Source organism: Leopardus geoffroyi, chromosome B1 (genome assembly GCF_018350155.1).
Source record: "Leopardus geoffroyi isolate Oge1 chromosome B1, O.geoffroyi_Oge1_pat1.0, whole genome shotgun sequence".
NCBI lineage: Eukaryota > Metazoa > Chordata > Mammalia > Carnivora > Felidae > Leopardus > Leopardus geoffroyi.
The window spans coordinates 52,684,397-52,712,179 of NC_059327.1; the positions used below are offsets into that span (position 1 = coordinate 52,684,397).

At 50.5% G+C, this 27,783-nt stretch overlaps 2 protein-coding genes across 8 annotated transcripts in view; one reads left to right on the forward strand and one right to left on the reverse strand.

Moving 5' to 3' along the window:
• FDFT1 (farnesyl-diphosphate farnesyltransferase 1) overlaps nt 1-4,050 on the forward strand; it is a 39,532-nt gene extending 35,482 nt beyond the window's left edge. For 2 of the 3 annotated variants that reach the window (XM_045462464.1, XM_045462463.1), the window contains 2 exons: nt 2,501-2,726; nt 3,159-4,050. In XM_045462464.1, the coding sequence (XP_045318420.1) occupies nt 2,501-2,722 (222 nt within the window). In that variant the 3' untranslated portion in view covers nt 2,723-2,726; nt 3,159-4,050. Of the gene's footprint in view, nt 1-2,500; nt 3,112-3,158 lie in introns of those variants that run through there. The other variant, XM_045462462.1, reaches the window with a different exon arrangement.
• A 3,264-nt stretch (nt 4,051-7,314) lies between these two features.
• On the reverse strand, nt 7,315-27,425 carry CTSB (cathepsin B). Of its 5 annotated transcripts, XM_045462465.1 has the most exons (11): nt 27,240-27,315; nt 22,933-23,125; nt 15,161-15,311; nt 14,068-14,153; nt 13,178-13,292; nt 11,857-11,975; nt 10,958-11,043; nt 10,559-10,702; nt 9,919-10,035; nt 8,799-8,927; nt 7,315-8,300 (listed from the first exon to the last, which is right to left on the reverse strand). In XM_045462465.1, exons 3-11 carry the CDS (start codon nt 15,284-15,286, stop codon nt 8,203-8,205), a joined length of 1,020 nt encoding a protein of 339 aa, XP_045318421.1. In that variant the 5' UTR covers nt 15,287-15,311; nt 22,933-23,125; nt 27,240-27,315; the 3' UTR covers nt 7,315-8,202. The 5 variants fall into 5 exon arrangements, with proteins under 5 accessions (XP_045318421.1, XP_045318436.1, XP_045318428.1 ...); XM_045462480.1 differs by lacking the exon at nt 22,933-23,125 and having other exon boundaries at nt 27,240-27,425; XM_045462472.1 differs by lacking the exons at nt 22,933-23,125; nt 27,240-27,315 and adding an exon at nt 17,433-17,479.
• Nucleotides 27,426-27,783: the final 358 nt, after the last annotated feature.

Here is a 27,783-nt window from a genome sequence, read left to right on the forward strand (position 1 = left end):
CAGGTCATGATCTTGCAGTTCATGAATTCGAGCCCCTCGTCAGGCTCTGTGCTGATAGCTCAGAGCCTGGAGCCTGCTTCGGATTCTGTGTCTCCCTTTCTTTCTGCCCCGCCCCCACTGTGTCTCTGTCTCTCTCAAAAATAAATAAACATGAAAGAAAATTTTTAAAAAAGATTAAAGAAATTATGTGAGTGAAAAAAGTCAAATTAGAGCATAATATGTTTATAACCTATCTTAAAAATAAAGTGTATAATTTCATATACACAATATAGTCATATTTATACATTATATAGAACAGCCATTCTGTATAGTGTGTAGACTATATAATACATATATATGACCTTTTATATGTTTTTATATTGGCTTATATGCACATGGCAAGAGGTATAAAAGTAACTACACCAGTATATGATAATACTGTATTATTGTGTATGACATTTCATACATTTTTATCTGAGGTTATAAGGGCATAGTGAGGAAAAGTATAAAAGTAACTATACTGGCCTGTGGCTGAGGGGCAAGTAAGGGAATTTTGGCTCCTTTTTTAACTTTATTTTTGTATTGCTTGTTTTTATAAGCTTAACTCCATTATCTAAATTTTTTTGAAAAGAAAGAGGAAATTGTAGTTTCAATGAAACCTTTTTCTTCTTCTTTCTAGAGCTATTCTTGGTATCGTAATATTAGGTATCAGATATCATTAGCATATTTCTGTAGGCATTTTTTTCCCAGTGAGCTCTCTGCCCATTGTGGGGCTTGAGCTCATGATCCAGAGGTCAAGAGTCACATGCTCTACTGACTGAGCCAGCCAGGCACACCTGTGGGCATATTCATTTATTTTCTTGTCATACTAAATCACAGCTGTGCCCTTTCAGTGGTGAGGTGGGAGGGTGGCAAGAATATAATCTGTCTCTGGAAAAAATACCCATTATATCGTTCAGTCGGTTAAGCGTCTGACTTCAGCTCAGGTCATGATCTCAAGTTTGTGGGTTCCAGCCCCACATTGGGCTCTGGTGCTGACAGCTCAGAGCCTGAAGCCTGCTTTACATTCTGTGTCTCCCTCGCTCTCTACCCCGCTCCTGCTTGTGTGCGCTCTCTCTCTCTCTCTCTCATAAATATTTTAAAAATATTTTTTTTAATACCCATTATATCATGAAAGTCTGGGGAAAAAAATTATTTAAAAAATATGCCCGCTTTGTAATCTTCCTCTTTTTTGTCTCTGGGCTCACATCATTGTCCCTTTCCCCCTCAGTCATCTCTTAACTGCTTTGTCAGCTTAGTGAGGGCCTCCTGTGTGCCAGACTTGGTGCTGGGCTGGAGGCAGAAAGGTAAGACGTGGTGCCTTAGAGGCTCGCAGTCTAGTGAGGGAGACGCATAGACATAGATGAATTCAGTGCTAAGTGATAAGGTAGGAGTCTGTGTAGGAGAGTGGCATGTGGCCCAACCTGAGAGTTCAAGGCAGGTTTTCTAAAAGACTAATACCTAAGACTTGGGGCAACAGGTCAAGTTAGCCAGGTCAAGTTAGCCAGGTCAAGTTAGCCAGGTGAAGGAGTGTGACAGGGGCATTCCGGGCAGAGGGAACGGTGTGAGCAAAGGGGAACAGACGCATGCAGAGCATCAGAAGTAGAAGACGACAGCGGGTAGTTGTTCTAGAGTGAGAAGAGACAGGTGGGGAGCGGCAGGTGAGGCCGGAGAGGCCCAGTGGGCCCAGGTCATGGGTGGCCTCGCGTTCCACATCACGGAACTCAGAGCTTATTCAGCTGTTGATAGGTAGCCACTGAGGGTATCAAGCAGAGGTTTTTAGTTTCTTTGGTGACAGCGTGGAGAGCAGGCGAGTGGACTTCAGGGTTCAGGTGGAAGGAGAGTCAGGAGCTCAGGTTGGAGGTTGGTGACAGCTCAGATGAGAGGCATTGAGGGCCTAGCCGGCAGCAGTGGCTGTAAGCATGGAGGCGAGGCCTGGATGTAGCAAAGGTGTCAGGTCTGTGGAGGTGGAGGAGGGTGAAGGCACCGGGAAGACTCGAGGATAACTGTCTGGTGCCCTGCTTCTGCTCTCGCTTTTCTTCATCTAGCCTGTTGCCCACACCACAGATTCCATCTTGTTTGGCTGTGTTCGCCCAGTCTTCGCGATATCATTTCCCCTTTTCTGTGTTGCTCTCCTCCAGCCCAAACTATGCTGCCGTTACCAAGCTCCACTCTGTTCCTGGCTCTGAGGCGTTCGGGATGCGAAGACCAGGGGGAGGACCTGGGTGGCTCCTCAAGTACGGGCCTCCTTGCTTGCTCCCTAGGACAGGCTGTGGGATTACCGGGCCTCGGTTGACATCCTGCCTTATTAGTGGAGTGACTTGGAGTTTCCTTTCATGTTCTCTGAATCTGTTTTGTAAGAGAAATGTGGATATAAAATACCTACCTCTTTAGGGTTATTGTAAGAAGTAGACACAGAAGATAAAGTTCCTAGGACTCCATAAGTGGCACTTAACTATTTTTTTTTTCCTTTCTTTAACAGATTTATCATAGAATTCCCAGCTCAGACCCATCTTCTAGTAAAACAAGACAGATCATCTCCACCATCAGGACACAGAATCTTCCCAATTGCCAGCTGATCTCCCGAAGTCACTACTCCCCTATTTACCTGTCATTTGTCATGCTCTTGGCTGCCCTGAGCTGGCAGTATCTGAGCACCCTGTCCCAGGTCACAGAAGACTATGTTCAGACTGGAGAGCACTGATTGGGTAAGAGTGGGAGCTAACGCTCGCCGTGGAATAGACTGACCTTTCCTTCAAGGAAGGATGTTGATTTCCTCCTCCCCCTCCATTTCCCTCCTGCTCTAATTCCTAAGAGAACTCTGTGGACTTGGACCTTTAGAAACTCTGACATGCAGTTGAGAAGATACGATAAAAGGGAAGGATAGCTCACCCTCGGCTGGCAGGTACTTGTGGGCGTGCTCACATCTGCGCAAGGTGGCCAACAGCCGGGCGCTCCTCGCTGCAGGGCAGAGGAAATGGTTGCGTATGGGGTTGCTGAGAGATCTTATTTCGTGTGAGTCCTGGCTAGAATTCTAATGAAATGTATTTAATTTGAAGCAACCTCGGAATACATGTCCTAGCAGGAAGTGAATTTTTCTCGGTTTGGTTCTGATTTTTCTCATTTTGTTTTCTCTTCAGTTGATTTGAATGTGGCAGATGTCAGTGTTTGTAGCTCTAGGTGGTGGTCCCACGTTTCCTAAGAATGCAACTGTCTTCTGCCCGTGAAGGCTAAGGATTCACTTCTGGGTGTTCTGGAATGGTTTCCTCATTTAAAAGGAGATTAGCTTTCCCAGAGAAACTGCAGGATTACCTTTGGCCCCATTGTAGAAGACTGGCCTCCAGTCAAGGCTGACTTTTTGAGAAGACACCATATGTAAAGATACGTTTGTAAAAAAGAATGGAATTACTCTGCATTTGTCAAGGGCAGTTCACTTGAAAGCCTGGAGGCACATGGCAAATAAGAACTCAAGAGCGGAGTTAGTGATCGAGGGCCAGGGGGCCTGGCCCGCTGCTGCCCGCAGAGCGGACCAGAGCGGTACCAAGAGCGAGGATCCAGCTGCCTGGCCCCGGCTCCACGGCGCCCGCCGGAGATGAGCAAGTGACAGCATTGCCTCACTGCCCAGCCCGTAACCTGCATTAACTCTGCCAGCCTACTCTAAAGTGGGCCGATTCTCTTAGCCGCAGCAGATTTTATTACATCCAGGGGGCTTGTGGTTGTTGTTGTTATTGCTTTGTCCTTTGTTTCTGTTTTTAAAAAAAATCACGTTTATACACTGAAGTTTCAACAAAGACAAAAATGTTTTCAGGTGATGGGCTGGGAAGCCAAATGTACTTAGCCTAATTCTTCTAGCATCGTTGTTTGCCTTCTTCTTTACTCCCACGCAGCCGGGGTTGGTGATGCGTTCTCACCCAGTGACTCACCGAGAATCTCAGCCTGGACCAGGGAGGACTCCTCTCTAGGGGTGTTTGAAAAAGCCCCTCAAGCTGAGCAATCACTGTCATAGGGCATTAAAGTGCTTTCTAGAAGCCATTAATGCTCTCCATGTACATAGTAGATAGTCTACTATAGTCTACTCTTTTGCTGCTGTCCTTTGTGGATGGTGGCTTAATCACCGAAGTTGAGGGTTTTCCCCAGCAATAATATTGGCCTTGCATTGTTATACGCACACCCACACTGATTTTCGTCCTGTGACTGCCGCCACCTGACACAATGGCTTAGTTTTGGTCTGTGAGAGCTGCAGTTGGTTGATTGGTTTGGGGCTCAGTTCTGGACAAACTTGTCACCACACTGAAGCCAAAGTCCTTTGCCACCTGGAGTACAGCTGTGAGCCGCACTCAACAGTAATTTCCCAAGTAATTTAAACATAGGAATTTGGTTAAAGATTCCAAGGTAGGTTGTTATAAATTTGTGCGTTGAAGTATCAGATTAGTTCTGTGCTGTGTAGAACACAGGACAACTTGGTGGAGAGCCTTGGTCGGAGGTGGATGTACCGGAAGTTTTCCTCCTGGCTCACTTGTGACCTGTGCGACTTTCTAAGCTTCTGTAAGGTTTATTAGATGACCTTCTAGGTCCCTCCCAACTGTAAAGGTGTGGAATTTTTCCTATCGCTGACTTGTGCCAAGGTCTTAGCTCTACTGTCCACTCCTGAGTGCTTTGGAAGACCATTGCCCTTCTGTTTCTCTACTTAAATTGCCACGTAAAATACAGGATACGCAGTTAAACTTGAATTGCAGACATAATAGTGTTTTTTAGAATTATGTCCCCCAAATTGTATGGGACATACTTTTTTCTTTTAATGTTTATTTTGAGAGAGCATGTGAGTGAGAGGGGGAAGGGCAGAGAGAGGAGAGAGAGAATCCCAAGAGGGTCCTGCACTCAGTGCGCAGAGCCAGACACAGGGCTCCATCTCACTAACCTTGAGATCATGAGAGCCGAAATCAAGAGTCAGACGCTTAACCGACTGAGCCCTGCAGGTGCCCTGCACAGGGTATATTTCTACTAAAAAATTACTTGATCTGAAATTCAAATCTAATTAAGCATCCTTTATTTTTGTTAAATCTGGCCACCTCACTCTGCTCCACACTATTCATCGAATATTTAGCCTCTCTGGCCCATAGTCTACTTGATTTCTACTTACAGTGGAGTATTTTTAGCTTTTCCTCAGAGGAGGATCTGACCCATCTGAATCTAAAATTCCATTATAACAGACCTGAGCAGGAACCTGCTCTCCACATTCTGGGAGCTTCTAGAGCTCCAGGTAAAGCCTGTGCAGACACACAGAGCCACCTATCTCCCTTTGGGAAAGTGCTTGGAGCAATTACCCAGAAGCCCATTCTATCAGAACCATTTCTCTGGGTCCAGCATGCACATGTGCATAGGGGAGGAGACATGGCTAGCCATTTGTTAATTATTCTTAGCAGCTTTGGAAGCAGAGCTCTAAGGCTGTGGTTCTCAGCCTTTAGCATCAGAGTTGCCTGAAGGTCCCAGATTGCTAGGACCATTTGTCTCTCAGGTCTGGGGAGGTACCCCAAAACTTGCATGTTAAGTTCTCAGGTGATACAAATACTGCTGCTGGACAGGAGCCCAGTTTGAGAACCACTGCTCTAAGGCCTTATTCTTCAGACTTGAGTGAACATATTGAATTACTAGGAGTCTTGTTAAATTGCAAACGCAGACTGAGGTCTGGCCCAAATTCTGCATTTCTGACAAGCTAGGTGATGGCCATGCTTTTCAAGTGTAGCTATCTGATATATGTGAAGAGTGGGACAGGTTCAACTGTGTGCTCAGATCCTAAGTCTAAACTAAAATCACGCCCTTCTCCAGGGAATAAACCAAAAGGCACAGACAGTCACTTCCATCTATCAGGACAGGCACCCCAGGAAAACATGGCACCAATTGAACTGAGGTGACAGGGTGGTGGTCAGTGAGGTAATTTGAGGTTTATGAAAGAATTGACATCGATTCCAATCCTAAATAGACATTGTTTTATTTTCTAACAAAGACTCAAGCTGACCCTGAGGATGCCGTGAAGTTCATTTGGGTACTTCCTTTTAGGGCAGCTCTTTCGCATTCCAGGGGGGAGGATGGGCTGCAGGTGGGCACGTGGCAGACAGGATGGAAACGGGATCATTCAACTCCATTTGGAGAGCAGGTCGAATTTGTTAGAACTACATTGAGGTTATGAATGTCTTCTGATTGCAATTTTAAGAATAAAGCGATTGCAAAATTTGTGGCTTTGGTAGCCTTTGTTAAACACTTCTGAAATATGTCGGGTTTCATAAATTTTCCCTTCAGTATTCACCGGGTGTAAGAGCTGATTTGATGATGCAGTTTCGGATTCCTTGTTTTTAATGTTCATTTATTTTGAGAGAGAGTGCACAAGCTGGGGAGGGGCAGAGAGAGAATGCCAACCAGGCTCTGCGCCATCAGTGCAGAGCCCAATGAGGGTCTCGATCCCGAGGGACACGAGGTCATGACCTGAGCCAAAATCAAGAGTCAGAGGCTTAGCTGACTGAGGTACCCAGGTCCCCCTGATTCCTAACTTGCAATTCACATCAAAAGTCACACTTTCCATGCTTCTGGAGCGAGTCTACCTCTCAGGGAAAGAAGTCACGTGTTGATAGGCCAGTGGGATGGCTGCAGTTTCCCCCGTTCCCAAGAACTGGTACGCGTCTTTGCTTAGGATTCTTAACTAGGCCCATGCAAAGCCATGGTTCTTAAACCAGCAGTGTAAATCAGAGACCTAGGGAACTGAGAATACGACACACAGGCTCTGCCTCCATCCCATTCCCTTTATCGTTCCAATTTTAGTATATGTGCTGCCGAAGCGAGCACTCCATCCCGTTCCAACATCGGAGGGGACCAGGGAAAGCCGGTCCTCCGCTAGGACACCTGGGTCATGGCATCACCGATACGCCATTGCTTGTGTGAATCCTCACACAGGTCACTGCTGGCCTGTAGCTGGTAAAATGCGGAGTACGGCTTTGTTGTTAGCTCTTTAAGCAGGGGCAGAGTTCTTCAGGGCTTGAGGCAGTTTAGGGGATGAATTTACAGAACAGGGTGGATGAAAACGGCAGAGGCCTAAGAAGAGAGAAACTGGTTTGAAAGTGCAGCTGGGGCAGCGAGGAGTTAAAGTAGGCATTTATCTAGTTCCCCCTAATTGAGGCAAGAGACCCCCGGTTAGAGTTTCAAGGACCCCCAGATGTAGGAAAATGTTGATTCCACGGGATAAGGACAGACAGCAGCTCCGAGTCTACAGACAGCGGGATCCCCACCAGAACACAAGGCTTCACGTTAAGGGAACAAACTTTTATTGGCACCGTCATTCCTTTCCTTGTTAAATTAACAGAGTGAAGCAGTGATTTTTTTAAACGGTTAAAGCTGGCTTCTCCCAAACGAGCTCCACTGTGTCAGGCTGATAGGCCTGTTCGCTCACGACCACCCGGTTTTGTTGTAAGGAGACAGCCTGTGAAGCAGGCCAGCTCTTCCAAAAAGTTTCCTCGTTCGTCCATATGACCAGCTGAGCTGCACAAAATTAAAAACCCCTATTTAAAAAGGAGCCATGCCACGGAGAAGACCAGAGAGGGGGTGCAGCACTGCAAAGCTCAAGGGATGCAGGGCCCTGGGAGAACAGCTTTCTCCAGAGAGCTGCTGCACTATTTTCCTCCTCAACTTATTCCAAATCTAGAAAGTTCCTTGCTCAGAAGTACTGCCGCTGGTGGCAATCTGTCTTGTGAGGAACTCCACTTCCTATTCCTGTGGAAAGCCTACAGGCCCATGTGGATGTTTGTCTCGCTCCCTGGTGCACGCGGGTTGGGGGGGTGGGGGGGCGGCGTGGAGGTGGCGGCCGCAGGAGTCGGAGCAGCAGGCACTACGCGCAGCACTAGTCTACGGGGGAGGCCTCGCCGTGCCTGCAGCGGGCGCTGACGTGGGCTAAGTGTGCACTGTGACAGCAGGTCCACTGAACGGGCCAGAAGGTGGCAGGCTTCGGATGTGTCTCCTTGGAAGACAGTCTGACGGTAGACACGAGGTTTGGCCCAATCCTTCAGGCCCTGTCCAAAACCTCTTGTATCTCAACTGAATGCAAAGAATAAAAGACATTCCTACCCTCCGTTACCAGCCCAATTGGCTCGATTTAGGGAAAAACTGCCCCGGGGCTGGCAAGACCAGTGCCACAGCAGATTAGATCCTTTTCCAGTACTGCTCAGTGCATGGGATTCCAGCCACAACTTCCGATTCGATTCCACAGTGATCCCGTCCCCGGAGGATTTTAAAGAAGCCTGGAAAGCAAAAGTAATATGCCTTTAAAGTGTGCCTTGGGTTTTGGTCCTTGTCAACATACTCAGACTCACCCCAGAAACACCTAGGAGCGGCAGACCCCAACCCAGCCCTAAAGCAAGCATCAAATTGGCATCGAGGTGCCCTATCGATGTCTACTGTTTGCCCAGGAGCCTGGCACCACATCGTGAGGCCTCTGGACACCACTTCCAGCGGACCCCACATAAACCGGCTCTGCACCTGGGGCGATGGGGGAACTGCGGGCACCAGCGACCTGAAGCTGTCACCTGCTTCACACCACCCTCTCAGGATCAGAGTCTACACTTATGGCAAGGGAACCCCCAGCTCACTAGCACCCAGAAACCTGGAGGCTCACAGCTGAGCCCCGGGCCTAGTGTTAGGAGCTGTGCAGCAGCTTTTCAGCTGAGCAGAAAAGGACAAGAGGACCCCTACGTCCTGGCTCACCACACCCTCCTAGCAGGAAGAGGGCTGCCACTCACCATTGTCGCCCCAGTCAGTGTTCCAGGAGTTGCCAACCAGCCAGTAAGGTGTGTCATTCTCCACGCCCCAGCCCAGGATGCGGACAGCATGGCCTCCCATCATTTCTCCAGTGACGTGCTGGTACACGCCTAAGGGAAAGCCCATTCAGGTAGAGACCAGGCCGATGCCCCATTTCCCACGGCATCCCTGCACCTCAGCCAGCTACCTGTCAGGACAAATGGGGTCCAGAGGGCCCAACGAGCCCTCCCAAAGAACTGTTTGCAAACAGGGTAGTACAAGAGGCCTGGTGTTCTCCCAGAAGGCTCCAGGGGCTCCCACAACGTTCGGGAAGTATTTAAATAGGTTTTTGAAAGCCCAACACTCAAATATGTTGAAAAAATATTAAAATGGGGGTCCCAACAAAATACGCTTCTTGGTCACCTTTAAAACTAAAGTTACAAATTCTAATTTAAGGAAAAAATGGAATGTTAACAAACCAGTTATCTGTTCTACATACTGGGACTCCACATAAGGATTTATTTGTCAAAAGGGTTCTATAAAACTTAAAAGAGTTTTAACTGCTGCCCTGGGATACACGCAGAGGAGAAGTAGGAGACAGGCTGGATCAGTGGCGGCGAGCACTGATGGATGAAGAAAGATACAGGCGGAGGTGCCCATGGGCCTGTCAAGCAGGCCATCCCCTCATTGGTGAATCACTTTGTCAAATGAAAATGCATCCTTTTGTAATATGGGTGGGGACTGTTAAAAACTGCCAGCTTTATAACTTTTTCCTTGCCAGAATCATCTTTATCCAATGAGGTCTCATAAAAGTTGAGAGGTTTGAAGTTTTCCATCTGGCACAATGTAAATGAGACCGAAGTGGTCAGCTATAGACTGTTCATCTAGAATGGGGGGTTTCTAAGAGGGCTCTTGGGCCAGGGGCTGTCCTCATTCCCCGGGTGAATCCCCACAGCCTCCCACACGGCCAGGTGCTTCCTGTCTTCTCATCCACTGAATGTGAGGCATGATCTGGGACGTGGCCGGGGCAAAATGAGGTCTTCTTCCTTGATAGAGTCCTGGTGGTCCCCCGGAACCCAGACCTCCTCTGCTCCCACTGCCATCAGAGGGGCCAATACATACCAGACTTGTACAGCAAGAAGTCCGAAAACACAGAGAAGGCCGCCTCTACAGGGCCATTTTTGTAGATCTCTGCCATGATCTCTTTCTCACTGTTGGACACGCTGTAGGAATTGCATCCTGGCAAATGAATCAGCCGAGTGGGGGTGAGGCGTGCTTCCCACGGTTCCCTCAGTCAACTATGCACTGACTTAAAGGGGCATTCGCCCAGCCCGGGGGGTCAGGGAAGGCTTCTTCAGGGGAGAATGATGGAATTGGACCCGGAAGCCAAGAAGTGGGAGAGCAGAGCTCTGTATCGGGAGGGGCAGTGAGCAGGAGACCCTGGAAGAAGGGTAGAGTGGCACCCAGAAAGATTCTCGGCCAGATTACTCCTCTGTAAAGCGAGGGGTCTGGTCCCTCCCCACTCCGAGGGTCTGTGACTCTCAAACAACAGGAATCGTGAGGCCAAATTCAGGGTGGAGACATGCAGAAATGCAGCATGCTGCTCCCTCTGACAGGAGAGTCCTTCATAACTTTCCTTTCTCCATCCTGCGTTCCTGACTCAGACTCACTTGCCCTGGCCTCTCCCTTTCTCCGGCCTGGGAAGGGTGTCGGCAGGTCCCCGGGCCCGGGGTGCTGGGTAGTAGCCCAGGCCCCACCTTACCGTAGTGCTTGTCTTCTTTGTAGGATGGGGTGTAGCCGGGCTCACAGATCTTGCTGCACTTGGGGGTGTCCCCCTCTCCTGTGCATGGGGGCCGGGAGCCATTCACGTGGTGCTCACAGGGAGGGATGGAGTAGGGTCTGCAGCCTGGGGGGGACCAAGTGGAAAGGAGGGTGTCAGCTGACAGCTTCTTCAGAAGCCCCTTGAAACAGAGGGCAGAGCTGGGGCGACAGGAGCAGTAGGTCAAATACACAGCACTCCCCACACTGTGCTAACTCTGCCTTCTTCTCCAGCCTCCTGCCCTCCACCCTCAACCGTCACTTTGTAATGCACAATGAGCCTGTTATTGTTCTTTGATATAAAATCCATGTAGCCAGATACGCGCTGATGGCAGACACTCACCTACATGGGAATCATAGAGGCCACCAGAAACCAGGCCTTGTTTTGTCCAGAAGTTCCAAGCTTCGGCAGGAAAGCCCCCATTACAGCTGAGAAAAGAGCCATTCATTAAATTCACTGTGAGAGAAGTTGTAGCTGCTCCCAGACCACTGCCTGAGGCCCCAGGGTTGCAACTGGCCCAGCAGCTCTCCTGGGTCTCAGCCAACCCCACTTCATCCCCTCCTTGGCTAGTCACTTCTTCCAGGGAATCACCACCACCATCCTCAACAAGTCGGAACGACTCTCTTCTTCCTGTCTACCCCAAACTAGGCTGTGTCCTTCCTGGGACACGGAATGCACGTTGCAATTCCCTGGTGTTTTAATACAGAAAATGCGAAGGCCAAGGACTGGTGTGAGGTGAGGCCTTGGCACTGTTTTTTAAACTCCCAGGTATTTCTAATCTGCAGCCACATCTGAGAACCACGTTATAAAACCAAGGCCAGAGCTGGCAAAAAGGCAGGCACCCATCATTCTTAATTACAGAAAACAGACCCCAAGGCTATTACATTTCCTTCAGCGAGAAGAGGGAACAAAGACGACAAAAACCAGGCCTGAGATCTGAAACTTAATCACATATTCCAAGACCATCTGTGTTGTGCCTGGACCCCACCACCCACACCCAGTATACTGTGGGGTCAGCCTGGTTTTAGGCGGCTCCCAGAAAAGAGCAGTCACGCCAGGCCTGCTTCTGGACTCCCCAGGTCCCCAAGATGTCCCAGCAAAGGACCGTTATCTGACCTGGAAGTACCACTCCTTTCCTCAGGGAGCCCTCAGCCGCTGTCCAGGAGGCCTCGGCCTGGGGGCTCCCAGTGCCATTCCCAGGGGCCCGGCTCCCACAGTGGAGGATGCTGCTTCAGACTCACCCATCCCCACACTGGTCACCACAGCAGGTGAGCATGTCCTCGGCGGACACCTCCACATTGACGTGGCCATTGGTGAGGATGCAGATCCGGTCAGAAATGGCTTCCACAGCCCCAAATGCCTGCAGGAAAACAAGCCCCACGCAGGTGAGCCCCACTCCCGGACTGTGGGCCCCACCGGCCACCGCGTCAGAGGACCACAGCAGGCGGCTCAGACCTTGCTGACTAGTCTCTCCCAAGGTCAGTGAGGGTCTTGGTGCTCAAGCTGGTCTTTAAAGTTAGGAGACCCATCCACCCCACATCTCTATCTGGTCACTCAGCTCATTTCTAAAATGTGGTTTCTGTTAACAGAAAAAACAGCTCACACAAAGGACAAATTCTGTATGATTTCACTAATACAAGGTATCTAGGCTGGTCAGTAAGAGACAGAAAGGAGAGGGGTGGTTGTTGGGGGGCAGGGAACGGAGGGGCAGTGTTTAATTTCCACGCTTACAGATGACAAGAGTTCTATGGATGGACGATGGTGATGCGTTCACAATACCGTGAATGTACTTAACGCCACTGAACAGTACACTTAAAAATGGCTAGGACAGGGGCGCCTGGGTGGCTCAGTTAAGCATCTGCTTCAGCTCAGGTCATGATCTCGCGGTCTGTGAGTTCAAGCCCCACATCGGGCTCTGTGCTGACAGCTCAGAGCCTGGAGCCTGCTTCAGATTCTACGTCTCCCTCTCTCTCTCTGCCTCTCCCCTGCTCACACTCTCTCTCTCTAAAAAATAAATGATTAAAAGAAAAACTTTTAATTAAAAAAATGGCTAAGGTAGCTCAGGTCATGATCTCACAGTTCATGGTTTTGAGCCCCAGCTCAGGCTCTGTGCTGACAGCTCAGTGCCTGGAACCTGCTTTGGACTCTGTGTCTCTCTGCCCCTTGCTTGCTTGTGCTCTGTCTCTGTCTCTCAAAAATGAATAAGCGTTAAAAAAAATTGCCGACCAAAAATGGCTAAGATGGTTAATATACCACGTGCACTTTACCACAGTTAAACAAAATTAAGAGCTCATTGACAGAGATGGATGTTTCTCCACAAAGCAGAGTAGGAGTCTAATGGTGCTTGCTGATGCTCTGGGACAGCGCATCAAACAGAAAAACAGACAGCCTCACAGCACACACACGGGCCACCCAGGGCCCTTTGCGTATCTATCTATTCTTCCACCACAGATCTTCATAATTTTTATGTTGACAGAAACGAAGGCTCAGCAAGTTCCCATAACTTGCCTAGTCACAGCTGATCTGACAGCTGTCCCCCCGCCTCACTCCAGCCCCTCTCACCCAGCAGGAACCACAGGAACCCTGGTCTCGGATCTCTTTGATGGTCGGGCAGTTAGGCCAGTGTTCCCGGGCATCGAAGTTTTCAGGCAGAACCATGTCCTCGGCAAACGAAACTCTAGATAAAGGAAGGCCTCCGTGACAAACTTGCATGTCACAAACCACCCCCACCCCTAAAGAGGCCAGTGACTTCGGGCCAGGCCACCGCCTGGCAAGGGAGACACAAGGGAGACAAGCCCAAGATGATGGCTGCAGGGCTGTCCCCTGGGAATTCTGTAGAACCAAACCAGGTTTCTACTGCTCAACACAGCTTCTCATTCCCTATGCTGTTTTCCAGTCTTATTTTCTGGGGTATCTTTCAAGAGTTTTGGTCACAAAGTCCACATAACTGTGTTTCGTCCTCCCCTAACCCGCCCCACACAGGGTCTGCCCAGGGTCCCTGCATCAATTTTAGTATCTTCACCACCGTGTTAAGTCTCATAGCTATTCCATCTGTGTTGTCAGAGATTTCTAATGCTTCTTACAAGAGTAATGTCTACATGAAAATGCCCACTGCAGAGTTCTCTAGAAAAAAATGGAACATTAATGGAGATCATATGACTTTTCTTAAATTCTCCTTAAACCATTTAAGACTGGGTCCATCCCGGTCATGCAGAACCAGACCTGGGGCCTTTTCCACTGGGCCTCTGAGACACCTGCAGCAGCACAAAACACGGGCACCGGGGGCTGAGCCCTGTCAGGTGGCGTCCTTGCGGCTCTGGGAGGGGGAGACCTGTGGGTGCCAAGGCCTCCTTTCTTCCCTCCTTCCCGCTGTGCCAAACACACACCTGCGGTTCCCATGGCAGCGGGGCAGGTGCAACAGAGTATCTATCCCCCAGGAAGCAGGCACTCACCTCTGGGGCAACTTGGGCCCACCCAGGATGGTGCCGCACAGCCTCCTCAGGTAGCTCGGCTCCACGTGGTAGAAGTTGTGTCCAGCCTGGAAGAGAGCCCCGCCCGCAGCAGTTAACAGAGGGGGTGTCTAGGGATGCGGGTGGATGGAAGTATGCACACCACCCACATGCAACGCCTGACAAGGCCAGGGCTCCCATCCAGCTCAGCAGAGCGAGGGGGGTTGGGGCCCTCCTAGAGAACACACGTGTCCCCAAATTCATGGTGAAACCTAACCCTTGATGGCACCTGCAAGTGAGGCCTTCAGGAGATGATTAGGTCATGAGGGTGGAGACTTCATGAATGAGATTAGTCTCCTTATAAAGGAGACCTCAGAGAGCTGGCCTGCCCCTCCCACTAAGCGAGGACACAATGAGCAGTCACCCATCTGCAACATAAGAGTGCCCTCCCTAGAGCCCAACCATGCTGGCGCCCTGAAATTGTACTTCCAGCCTCCAGAACCACAAGCAATACTTTTCTATTTATAAGCCACCCAGTCTGTGGTATTTTGTTACAGCAGCCTGAAAGGACAAGACAGGCACCCTGCGAGCGGGCCACGATCAGCACAGAGCGAGCCACACGGGCAGCGCACAGCTCCCAGGCCAGTGGGTGTCTCCTCTGATCCGCTATGTTTACTGATGTCAAGAGAGACGCTCTGCAGCCCTGAACGTGGCTTATTCCTCATTTCTTAATTCCTGAAGCCCCAGGGCTGCGGGCCAGCCAGAATCGAGGTGCTGCCACTACTGATGAGCACTAGCACCTACCATGGTGGGGTTCAGGGTCTTCCTGATTGTGAACCCTTCCAAAGCTCGTTTATCACCCAGTGCACTTCTATGGATGCGCGCGCGCGCACACACACACACACACACACACACACACACACACACACACGGAAGGGAGCAGGTAGGCATGGGCCTGAGTGGCCAGGACTCTCAATCAGACCAACTGTCCAGGACAGAGTGTCCTGTGGGCCACAGCTGCAGCCACCTCCCTTGGGAGTCAGAATGCACAGACCGATCCCCAAAAGGGACACACACAGAAGTCCCCACAGCCCACCTTCCATGTAGTGTTACGCTTGTTAACATAGTCGACCAGCTCATCCGACAGGAGCTGGAGAGGCGGTCTGCTCTGGGCATTGGTCAGCACCACCAGGCAGCTAAGAGTGGCCAAGAGCTGCCACATTTTGGATGCTGGATCTTAGAGTCACCTAGAAAAGAAAACACACAAGACATCAGGACACTTCTTTCAGTTCAAGTGCTTAACATACACAAGGGTGCCATCTGTGATGGCATGGTTCCAGGGCCAGAAACAACCCAGTAGTCAAAACACCCACGTCCCCTTCCCAGCTCTGCCATCTCTGCCCCCTTCTGTTCCTCAGTGTCCTCTCCTGGAAAGCTTGGGTGTGGTGGCAGAGGGCCCTCAAGGACCATGGGCTCCCAGGCCTCGTATCATCAAAATCCCAACCTATGCCCACATCACAGGGCCGTGCCGTGGACTGAATGTCCGTGCCCCCCAGCCCCCCAAATTCATGGTGAAATCCTAACCCCAATGTGGTGGGATTACGAGGTGGAGCTTGGGGGGTGATCAGTCAGCAGGATGGAACCCTGGTGATGGAACTAATTTCTTATAAGACACCCCAGAGAGCTCCCTTTCCCTTCGGCCATGTGAGGACTCCACAAGAAGTGTGGTGACCTGGAAGAGGGCCCTCATCTGACCATCCCGGCACCCTGACCTCAGACATCCCCCCATCATCCAGAACCAAGAAACAAATTTCCGTTCAGAAGCCACCCAGCGTGTAGTATGTGTCGTAGCAGCCCACGGGCTAAGACGGACTGTATTTGCTTCTCCTCCAGATGCCTGGGAGACAGGACAGAGAAAACCACATGGCTGCGTTGCAAGCGGCGAGGCCCTTTTGCAGCTGCGTCCTGGTGATGCATGTGGCCTGGGTCTTGGGGGCTGTCCTCAAGCTGTGTCTGAGTCACTGCTGTTCCCTGGATGGTCTGTGGCTATCTTGGGAGCTGAAAGGATGGGGCGCGCACTGACCCGCTGCCTGTCATAACCCCGGGGCCCAGGCCACAAAGCAGGATCGGTGACTCCACGAAACAAATCAATGAACGCAGATACTAAGGCTAAATTGAGTTTAGTGCCCTCCCTACTATTGCCAAACTGCCTCTCCATGGGTCTGTAGAACCCAAGTCTTGGAGACTTTTTTCCAAGTCAGTGCTCTGAAAGAGTCAACAGATTAGGTCCCAAGTAGAGGCCCAATGAGAACAGAAAAATACAAAAGGAAATACATTTCATGAGACACATTCTGGATATAAAACAAGCAAAACACAATCGAGCCAAGCCCAGCGTGTGCCAAACTCAGCAGAACCAGGGAAGCAGGGCTGGTTTGGCCAGTGGCACAAGTCTGAGATTTTTCTCTGGTTTTTTCAGTCAGCCAAGGGCTCTGTTTCCTGGTTCAAAGCGGGAGCTCCTGAGAAGGGAAATCATCCCATTACAACCACAGTCCTTAGATCTTGGACTGGCTTACAAGTCAGGAGACGGGCAGTTTCCCGCTCGGTCTCTGAATCACGCTCTTAGGCAAGCAGCTCTAATGAAAGCAAGAAATGCTCTTCTGGGTGTCACAGCACCATGGGGCCTTGTGAGATGCCCACACAGTGGGAAGTGGCGGCGGTGGGGAGAGGGGGAGGATTTCCTGTCCCTGACCTCTGGGGCTTCCAGAGTGACCCACCTCCTCCGGGGTCATGGGGTTACAGGAAGATGCACTGAACATGCCGCCTCCCACAGTGAAGTACGTCCGAGGGAAGATTTAAACTTGACGGCTGCCTCAGCAACAATTCATCCCAACGAATAACTATGATGGCAGCAAACGATTCTGGAAAAGAGCACTGATGGAGGCTTGCTTTCTGAGATAGTCGGCACATTATAAAACCCTGGGTGACTCCTGCCTGGGAACAGTCTGGTCAACAAAACAGACCATTCAGAAGCATCTCCTATGTGTGGGTGCTCAGCGTATGTGGTATATAGGTGGGTGAGGAAACAGCACATGTCATAAATGGTGCTTGCACATCTGCATCTTGGAAAAAATAGTAAGGCTGAACTTTTACACTTGGTTTCTCACACTCGAGAAGCGCTACACAGAACAAAGTTCTTGAATTAAAACAGAAACCGTATGAAGAAAATAAACGCAGTTTAAACAACCTATTATCGGAGTAAGATACTTAAGACTGACGTAAAACCAAGGGACAAGGCTTGCTTATGTAAAAATAAAGCCACTCTTCTAGAAAACAAAATAAAAAGTGACCAACTACAAAATAGTACTTACATATACGCAAAGCTTCATTCATTTCCTTAATATGCAAAAGGCGCCTAAAAATCTGAATAAAAACAGGGGTGGCTCACTTGGCTGAGCATCTGACTCTGACTTCAGCTTAAGTCATGATCTCATGGTTCGTGGGTTCGAGCCCCATGTTGGGCTCCACGCGGGGATTCTGTCTCTCCCTCTCTCTGCCCCTATCCTGCTCATGCTTCCTCTCTCCCCCTCCTTCTCTGCTTCTGTCTCTCACAAAATAAAAAACTTAGTAAACTTGAAAAAAAAACTGAAAAAGCACAATAAAAAAGTGGCAAATGGACACACACAATGAAGTATAGGAAAAAGAACTACAAATGGCCAGCAAATATTAAAAGATGCTCCACCACAGGGAGGTACAGATAAAATTAAGGACTGGCAAAGGCAGACAGCTGGACAGCTCCTGGGGGGTGGATTAGGCGTGGGGAGGCAGAGGTGCTGCACTTATGAACCCCATGGAGACGATGGCCTTGCTTTTTGTTTTTTTTAAATGTTTATTTATTTTTGAGAGAGAGAGCATGAGCAGGAGAGGGACACAGAGAGGGGGAGACAGAATCCAAGGCAGACTCCAGGCTCTAAACTGTCAGCACAGAGCCCGAAGCGGGCCTCGAACTCATGAGCTGTGAGATCATGACCTGAGCCCAAGTCGGATGCTTGAGCGATACCACCCAGGCGCCCCCCCACCCCCGACCATTTCTATTAATTTGGCGATCTGCACACGCTTTGACTCAACAATTTGACATTCAGAAATGTATCCTACGAGCTTCAAATTCAGATATAGGTATAGAGATGTTTACTGAATATTCTTTTTATCACAGAAGACCAGAAACAAAGCAAGTGTCTACTAACCGCAACTGTGAAGTTACAGTAAATGATTAATAGAATACAAAGTAACCATTAAGATAGGAACTAGCTGAAGCGAGAATCACATTGTACTGATAAGCAAATAAGCCCAAGATACCCGTAAGTGGAAAAAAGCAAGCAGCCGGTGAGTCATGGTAAGCGTGTGAGACCATGAAGCAATATACATTCACATTACCGTTACCACATGTAAAACACAAGGAAAAACATATGAAAGCAATATCTGTGGCGGGGAGATTTATTCTCCACTAACCCCCCTTTTTTTTTTTAAATTAAATTAACATATTATATTCAAAGTTTTGGTCTTTTAGGAAGAGTAGCTGGAGCTACCAAAACCCCTGAGCCCAAAGGCACTTCCAGTTGATTTCCAGTCAACAGTGAGGCCTTCTCCCTAGTGACTTTCTGCTCAAAACACAGAACACCTTCTTTCCAGTGACTCACAGGGAGGCTGGTGTTCACCAGACCACATCAGGGACCCACGTGACCTCCAACTGTTAGGTGAATGTCTGTGTCCTCACATGGCGGAAGGGGCAAGGGAGCTGAGGTCTTTTTTAAAAAATTTTTTTAAGTTTAATTTGAAAAAGAGAGACAGGGAGAGAGAGAATCGCAAGCAGGTTCCATGCCATCAGTTCAGAGCCTGATGCGAGGCTCAGACTCACCAACCTCAAGATCACGACCTGAGCCAAAATCAAGAGATGGATGCTTAACCGACTGAGCCACCCAGGCGCCCCTGAGGTCTCTTTTAGAACTTCTGGGCAAAGAAGCAAAGCAGTCAGATTCCTTTCTTTTTCACGGCACCCTCTGAATTACAGCCGGTACCTTCACATTTTCCCCAGATGTAAGAACCTGGGGCACAAACACTGGAGTATACACTCTGGGCACGTGGGCATTGAGACCCATGCCAGCAGGTTGAGACCTGGCTGAAGAGCCCATCAGAATCACACCCTATCCTCGGCTTTCACTGTGACCTGTCAGGCAGGGGTGACAGGAACGTGGCTGGGTCCTGAGCCAGGCCCAGGTGAATGCTCCCTATATGTCTCCAGGTGGCCCCCAGGGCTTAGCCATCTGCTGAGATATTACATCATAGGCAAGTGGAGAATGGGAGCAATTCCATGGTAGCTTGGACTTTACATAAGATTCCTCTGGTTTTTCTGGTGGCAGAGACCACAGCCACGACCCATTTATCGGATGGTTCTCAGATCTTGTACTGACGGCTGCCATGGCCATACCCGGGCCCAATTCCTGAGGTCTGCCAGGCCCCCCAGATGTGACGCTTTGGTGCACTTGTGCTTTTCTTTCGGTTCCACAGGCCCTCCTCTAAATTTCCTATTAACTTCATTCTCCCTACTCACAACCCTGCGTCAGGAAGAACCAGGGGCCCCAGTGAACTTCAGAGATCCCGCCTGGAGGGCGGGAGCTCATCTTGAACCAGATTCCCAGCCCCACTAGGACTGAGCACTTGGGAAACTCCTCTTTTCAGCCCAGCCCTCCAGGCACAGGGCTGTGGCATTTGGTGGAAAGTTGGGGTTGAAGTGGTTAATAGCTGCGGTAGCCTGTGGGGCGGAGGAGCACTGGGCTTGGAGTCAGGAGACCTGGATTCGGATCTTCCACTTACTAACTGTGCACCCTTGAGTACCAACCTGTACTGAGCCTCAGTTTCACCACCTGTAAGATGGGGCTAATGACCATTCATTGCTCCTGGTGGAAATCAAGAGTGTGATGAGGGTGGGCAGAAGCCCCTGGTACAGCGCCTGCTCTACAGTAAGAAAGCAATAAAGGGCTGCTCACGTGGGCACGCTTAATGCCCAGGTCCAACTCACTGCCCTGCTTCCTTCCCTCCTCCGTCTTCCCTTCTTCCCCCTACTTCTAGCCTGTGCCAGAGAATTCCGGTTCACTCCACACCTGTCCACAATACCCCTCTATCACAAAGAGTCTGAATTAAAATGAGGTTTTAACCTCAATGAACCTCCAAGTGGGTTTCCATTTTGAGAGTCTGGAGACTGTTGAGCCCAAAGAACATGAAGTCAACTTTCTCCTCCTTGAAGGGGACACAGATGTCCTGAGAGCAGTGGCGATTTGACTTCAGGCATCCACACAAATCATGCACACTGGACAACCTATGTGCAAATGGTTAAAATAAGCTTGTTAACATCGGGCTCTGTGCTGACAGCTGGGAGCCTGGAGCCTGCTTCGGATTCTGTGTCTCCCCCTCTCTCTGCCCCTCCCCCACTCATTCTCTCTCTCTCTCTGTCTCTCTCTCTGTCTCTCTCTCTCTCTCTCAAAAATAAACATTAAAACAAAATTAAAACATAAGTAAATAAAATAAGCTTGTTAACATGTTGGTCATGGGTTCCCTGGCCTTCGCATGAAACAGAGCCAGCTCTCACTTCCCCTCTTTTGGGCAAATACTTCCCTTTAAATTTCTCAGTTCTGTGTGTTTTTTTTTTTTTAATTACAGCAGAGAACGAACAGCAAGTCCTTATTCTGTGAGAAAAGAGGGGCCCGAAGTGGATAAGCACTTCCAAGTCATCAGACTCCCTCTCAGGGCGTAGGCTGGTGGAGGGAACAGCTGCGGGCAGATGGTGCTTCTAGCCCCGGGTCAGCTGGTCCTCCTGGGTAGACCTGGGGTTCCACTACACCCCTCTGCCATTTTGCCAAGACAACCTCCAGCTAAAAAAGGGCAGACTCTCGCATCTCTTTCCTCTCCAAACCCTGCGGCACTTAACGGCTTACATGAAAGCACATCCCACTGAGGGTCTATAGAATGTCGACATGGGCACAGAGGGGCCTGGGGCCAGCTGACCCCCGTTAGCCACCCCCCCACCCCCTTATAGCAGAACCATTCCCCAGACTCCTTTGAAGCCATTCCTGGGACTAATGCAGACCTTGGGACTCTGGAAGGTGCTGGAATAAACACAGGAGAGGAGCTGATGCCAAGTCACAGAAGGCTGAGAGTCCTGATATCCCTAAGGACATGCAATCAGTTTGGACTGTCACCAAGCTTGATTTTTAAAAAAGCTTTCTCATGTGACTGTAGAGCCCCTCAGGTAGATTGGATTCGAAATCTGTACTGAATCTAAGGAGACAGGTCTGCAATTTCCACATAAGCCAGCGGCAATCTTGTGGCCCACACAGAGGAGGAACGCCTGCCTAGCACGTCTTCCTTCCCATACGTGGCTCGTGCCTGTCCACTGCTGCTGTTCGTATACTGCCAACCTCTTGCACAGTGGGCTCTAAAGAATCAAAAACTGAGTGCGCCTAGATTTTACCAACAGCCACAAACTGAAGTTGTACCTTGGCTACAGATTAGGGGGAAGGTGGACAGGCAGGAAGGATATGAAGACCGAGTGGGACCTTGCTAGAGAACTTCGTCAAGCTTCTTTCTCTCCCACAAAGATTTATCTCGCCTCTTGCCGTCACCACTGACGGTTGTTCCTGAAGTTTCGACCGCTTCGGTACACCTACACATCGAAACCAGGCAGCTCTTCATTTCCTCTGACTTCAACTTTCCCGGTCACACCTCAGCGTTGGAGCAGCTGTGATGCTAACACAACGTGCCTTCATCTCAGATACGCTCGGACCTTGCCTTTGAGTCTGAATCACAGCCTTGATGTGTCTTTCGTGTTTCATGTCTTTGCTCCTGATGGAAACACGTCTAACTACTTCATGGCTTACGATCTTTAAATTAAAAATAACACAACAAAAAGGGCTCCTAGTCGCCATCCGTCTCCTTAAAGCTGTGCGGGTGAGCAGGGAGCAGTTGGCGATCTGTCCTCTAGAGCCAGGCTCTGCAGCTGAATGCCCCAAAGCAACTCCTGGGTGACCCAGAAAGGGGGTCCACTGCAGTCAGCCACCAGCTGTGCAGCTAACAGCCCTGCAGGGTCAAGGGGAAGCAGTGAGAAGGCCCCAGCTGCCTCACCCACCTAAACAGCTTAGGCCACTCACAGGTACTTCCCTTGCAGCCCACCTGCCAACCATCTGTCCAAAATCAGTGACTAATTCCCACCAGGTTGAGCAGGGCAGGCCTGCTCACGCTAGTCTCCCACAGGGCCTGGAAACCATCTAGCTACATGGCCCACAATGGAACATCGCTTAAGATCGGCCACGGCAGCCCACATCCTGCAAACAGAAGAAGAGAATTACTACCTTAGGCTTAAAACAATGGACCCCAGGAAGGCCCTCAGCAGCTGAAAAAACTTGTATCGCTGAGAACCAAGAGAGTTTGGGCAAAGTCCTAGAAAGTTCCGGAAGCTTTTGCTCACCAGCTTTGCTCCACAGCCCTGATACTGACTTGCTGAGATGCTAAAGGGGGCACTGCATTCTCGTGTCTCTGCTTCTCCCATGGACATACTGCCTGGATTCTGAAGGACCTCAGGACCGCTTTGCAAAAGCTTTCAGAAATCCTTGGAGATTTAAATGAGATTAGGGTTCTGTGCCTCCCCAGCCTGCAGGGGCACAGCAGCTCCGTAATTCGATTGCAGGCTAGATCACATCTCTCTGCCGGCTGGGTACGGAGGTGGCTAAGACTTCGGCAGTGCCAAACACAAGCGACAGGAAGGCCTTGCCTCTCTGCTTGATCCGGGTTCCCCTCAAAGCTGCAGGAAAACATACTCACCTCACAAGGCTGTTGGGAGATGTAAGGAGATGGTCTTTTTGAAAGCGCCTTCCATGCAGCCTGGCTCGGAGCGGGCAGCCCTTATAACGAACTGCCACCAGGAAACGGCTGTGGGCTCACTAGTGAGGGGAGTACACATCTCTCTAGTCACAGGCCAGTTAACTCTTGATGTCCCAGGCTCATTCTTTTTACTCTCAGAAGTAAATGAAAAAGCGGATGAAAAATGATGATCGCCCTATTTGCAGCAATGGGTCCCCAAACACTGGTTCATTCTGCTCTCTTGACCACCAGAACAAAGCACTCCCAAACACCAACCAGGTTAAGTGACTGAGAAGGTGGCTCCTGGCTGATGTCTGACAAGGCCTCCACTCTGGAGTGGCGGAGGCCTTTGGCTGGCACGGCCTTCCCAGGTCTTGCACAAGCCTGGAAGCCGCGTGACTTACACATGTGTGAGCACATCCTGCCCAAGTCCAGGTCAGCAGGTCAGAGGGTCATGGAGAAGCCCAGCCCCTGCTGGGTCTTTTGGCAGAGTATCTAGGTGCCTTACACTGGATCGGTTTCCTATTTTGGTGGGATCTATCCCACCCTCCTCCCCTCATCCTTCCTGGTAACTAGGTTATCTTGATGACCAGACCAAAGTGAGTTACTGGCCTGGTGGAGACAGATTACAACAGTCAAGACTGTAGGCATGCATCTTTCTCGGCGTCCAGCATTCATAAGACAGTAACGCTGGAAAGGGACCTTTGGTCTTGTATGAAACCTTTGTTTTATCACATGTGAGGGAAACTGGTGCTTGAGAAAACAAGCAAGCCCCGAGGAGTATATCTGAGTAGAGACAGACAACTGGCAAGAGATCAAACTCTAGGAGAAATTCCACCTCAGTTATTTTAGTGACCCCTGTCATGTCACCAACTTGCAGGAGCCTCAGTTTTCTCATCTGTAAAGGGGAAGCGTCAAACTACAGTACCCCAAACACACATGCATTCTGAAAGTTAAAAAAAAAAAAAAATTAGAAAATGCCACCTAATTACAGAGAAGTCCAGATACCTGTTAGGATGTAGAGAAACCTTAGTACGCTCTCGCTCTTAACAGACACATTAAAACTACAAACACTGTCAGGGATCAACAACAAAAATAGAAAACCTCACTAGATCAATGGTTTCTTGGGCAAGGAATTAATATGAATTCCTGGAAATAAAAATTAAATCAGCGACACCATTTCAAGCCCATCAGTTTGGTAAAAATTAAAGTCTGGTGATAGCTAGTGGTGGTAAATGAGGAACAGGAACTCTCAACCCCGCTAGCAACACATACCGATAACATCCACTGGACAGCGCTATCAGCATCTAGCACAACGGAAGTGCACACACACCTTATGACCCAGCAATTAATGCGACTTCTCCTGCTCTTGCCCTCAAGAAACTCTTGCAAGTGCCTGAGACGCCGAGGGTTTACTGTAGTGCAATGGTGAATAATGCAAAAGTAAAAACTAACTGTAACCTTGGTAAATACTCTGTGCGTTGGGAGAGGAACTAGATCTTCATGTATCAACATAAATAAATCGCACAAACACTACCGGGAAGGGAAGGGACACACCGCAGCACAACTACAGTAATATCAATTTTAATAACATTGTTCACAGATTGATATAAAGTATTAAAATTACCAAAAAAAAAAAAAAAAAAAAAAGTGTGCAGGAGAATTCTAAAGAACAGAACAGACAGGAGCCAGGATGTCTCCCAGGAAGATCAGAGGCAGGCCCCGGTGGGTAATGGATTTGCAGAGCCAACAAGCTGCAACCTGCCTCCTTCAAAGGGGAGCTGTAACCAAGAAGTGCACCCACCCTAGGAACCCCACACAAGCCTGAGACTTGGAGGCCGCAGGGGCTGTGGGAAGGGTGTGGGCATGAGGCTTGAGGTTAAAAATGAGACCGGTTGAAGTCTAAATATATAATGACATTTGGTTCCTAGGTCCTCTTCCCTATCCAAACGAGGGTGGAATAGGAACATTAATTAACAGCCACAGAAGGAGGATTTATCGCCCACACACCCTTTCTTAGGCAGCCTCGGGAGTGTGTGCTGAGCTTAAACCAAGAGGTGACGCTATATATGGGACCAGATGCAGACACTGCTGTCTATCCCGTATATACAATACATACCTGCATGTGCCTCACCTAGATTCATCCCCATGTCAACCCCCACCATCTCTCTGCAGGTGAGGCTGAACCCTACGAAAGTGCCCAATTTCAATCCTTCTTGATCCAGAAAAATTCCCATTTCTTTAACACCCTCCTTATGTGAAACTATCTAAAATAGGCAGCAGACGTCATGTCATGAGCCCTCCCTCTGAAATACTTCAGTTTTTCTCTCCCTATGACAGGGAAAGTCTACACAACCACAAGTCATGACCACATTTAAGAAAATGACCCAACAGATGCTCGACAGCTCCTCTGGATATGCTCTCCATTGCCTCTCAATCCAACAGCCAATAGCAACACAAAATCTCTTATCCCTAAAATGTGTGCAGCTTCCTACTCCAATTCCCAGGTCCCGTAACTGGGAAAAGAAAGAGCCAGTCTAGAAGAAAAGGCCTCAGCTCAAGCTGCGGAATCAGCAGCACACCGGCGGGTTCATCCTGGAGCCAAAAGGCCTCACCGCTTGACCAGTTCAGAAACAGAGTTGTCCTGACTCAACAGCAGGGCAGTTACTAGAGCCAGGGCTGGACTGGCCTTCGAAGCCCCCAGATAAGGGATCTACAGCTTTCCACTGCTGAGCGGCAGTATCCCAGCTGTGGGACAGATGCCCAGAAAGATGTGAGTAGAACCCTTCTCCAGGGCACCTTCAGGGTTGTTCTTTGGGAAAGCCACTGCCTGGAGGGTGGGGGCAGGGTGCGGCTCAGTCCCCTTTTCCCATCAGTTCAAGGGCTCTGGGTCACCATCACCTGTGCTAACAGGAAACAATTCTCCATTAAATTAAGGATGTTAGGGCAGAAAAGCAGCCCTTACTAAAACAGACACCCTTCTAAGCCTCGTCGCCTGTCACATTCTTATCGTTCTGAATCTATTATAAAGTCAACTGAACGCATGTATCTCAGCTGTGTTTGCCTCTGGCGGAGGCACTTGAGGATTTGTTTCCCAAGGTAACAAAAGGAGCTAGGTCTCCATTTGAACCCCACCTCCTCCCCTCCCACTGGGGATGTGGGCCTAAGTAATTGTCCCATCCCCATCCCCGCCCCGTCCCGTCCCCCCCCCCCTCCCCAGCCGGTTGGCCTCCTCCAGCCTGTGGAAGAGAATGCTCTAGGCCCACTAAGAAGGCAAATCCAATTTACATCTACCAGGACGGCCTGCTGCTACCCTCCGACTCCCTCGCCCAGGCCTCCAGGGTCACTAGCTGAGGGAAGAGGTGATGCCCCAGAGACTCTGGCCTGCTTTCTCCTCTCGCACACAACCCTGGCCTGTGGAAGGCGCCGCCTTCGCTCCACTGCAGTAGGGAGTGGCATCTTCCCCTCCACCCCCAGCCTCCCAGGGAGAGGTGGACTAGAGCCCCATGCCCTTCACCCAGTCTCCCAACCTTCTCTCAGCTTAATTTCCCCGTCCATGGTGGAATTAGCTCAACATGTGGCCTCCACCCGACTCCACCCAGTTCCAAGCTCGTGTTCTGGTTTCTATCTTCTGGGGTCCCTGGAATCGTGTGTGGTCGTGTGCAGAAAAGTTGCCCAAGCAAACCCTTTGGAACAAGAAAACACCTGCAGGGAGACACTATTTTATCAGCAATTTCCTGAGGAAACTGAGGCCCAGAAGCTCACAAGGGGTTGGGGAGGTAGATCCTACCCGGAAAGTCACCAGAACCCAGGCCAAGCGCTTCCCCGCAAGCTCCTCCCCCGGATCTCCCCCGCAAACTCCCCAGCTCCGCCCGGGCTGCTCCCCAGGCTCGACCCTGGAGCCGGGCGGATCGTGGGGTCTGGCTGAGCCGACCCGGGGCCGCGAGCACAGCCCTAGGGGACGGGCCGGCGGGTGCCTGCTTTCTGGCCGGAGTTGGGGCGGGTGCCAGGTTGCCCTCGTGGGATTGTTTTTTTGCTTCTCTCCCCGCACGGACTTTGAGAAGTGTGCGGGCTGCCATCCCTGCCCGCCCAGCTGTGACAGCCCGAGGGCACCCCCCCCCCCCCCCCCCGCTTCCCGCCCGCCCCGGGATATCTCGGGACCCGGCCTGGGCCTGGCGGGGGTGCAGAGGGACCCGGTGTCCCCGTGCCATCGCCAAGGTCACTTCCATCGCGGCGGCGCCGCGTCTCCACCGCCCGCCCGCACTCACCGACTCCGCAGCCGAAAGCCTGGGCCTGCAGCCTGCGAGCTGGGGTGCCGATGCCCAAGCCGCCGCCGGAGCTTCCCCGAGCCGGCCCCAGCGCCTATTTACAGCGCCCGGCTGACTCGCCACGCCCTGCGCGCCCAGCTGACTCGCCACGTGACCGCTGCGAGCCCCGGGCCCGCCTCTCCACCCCTCCCCCACCCCGGCCCGCTCCCCCGCCGCCTCCCCCACCCCCGCCCGCTCCCCCGCATCTCCGCCCCCGGCTCCCCACCCCCCCCACCCCCCAGCGGACCCTGCACCCGACACGGCTCCGGGAGATCCCGCGGCTGGTGGGTAGGGGGAGCTTACGGATGGGGGCCGGTGGGGAGCCGAGGAGAGATGCAGGTGGCCCTGAGGGCCTCCATCCAGCCGGGAGAAATTCCCCAGGGGCCGCCGGAGCCTGAAAGCAGCCATTCAAAGCCTGATGGATCCCTGCTGGGGGGGAGGGGTAACTGTCCTTCATTTCATTCATTCAGAAACCACTGACTGAGTGGGGGGTATCATGACAGTA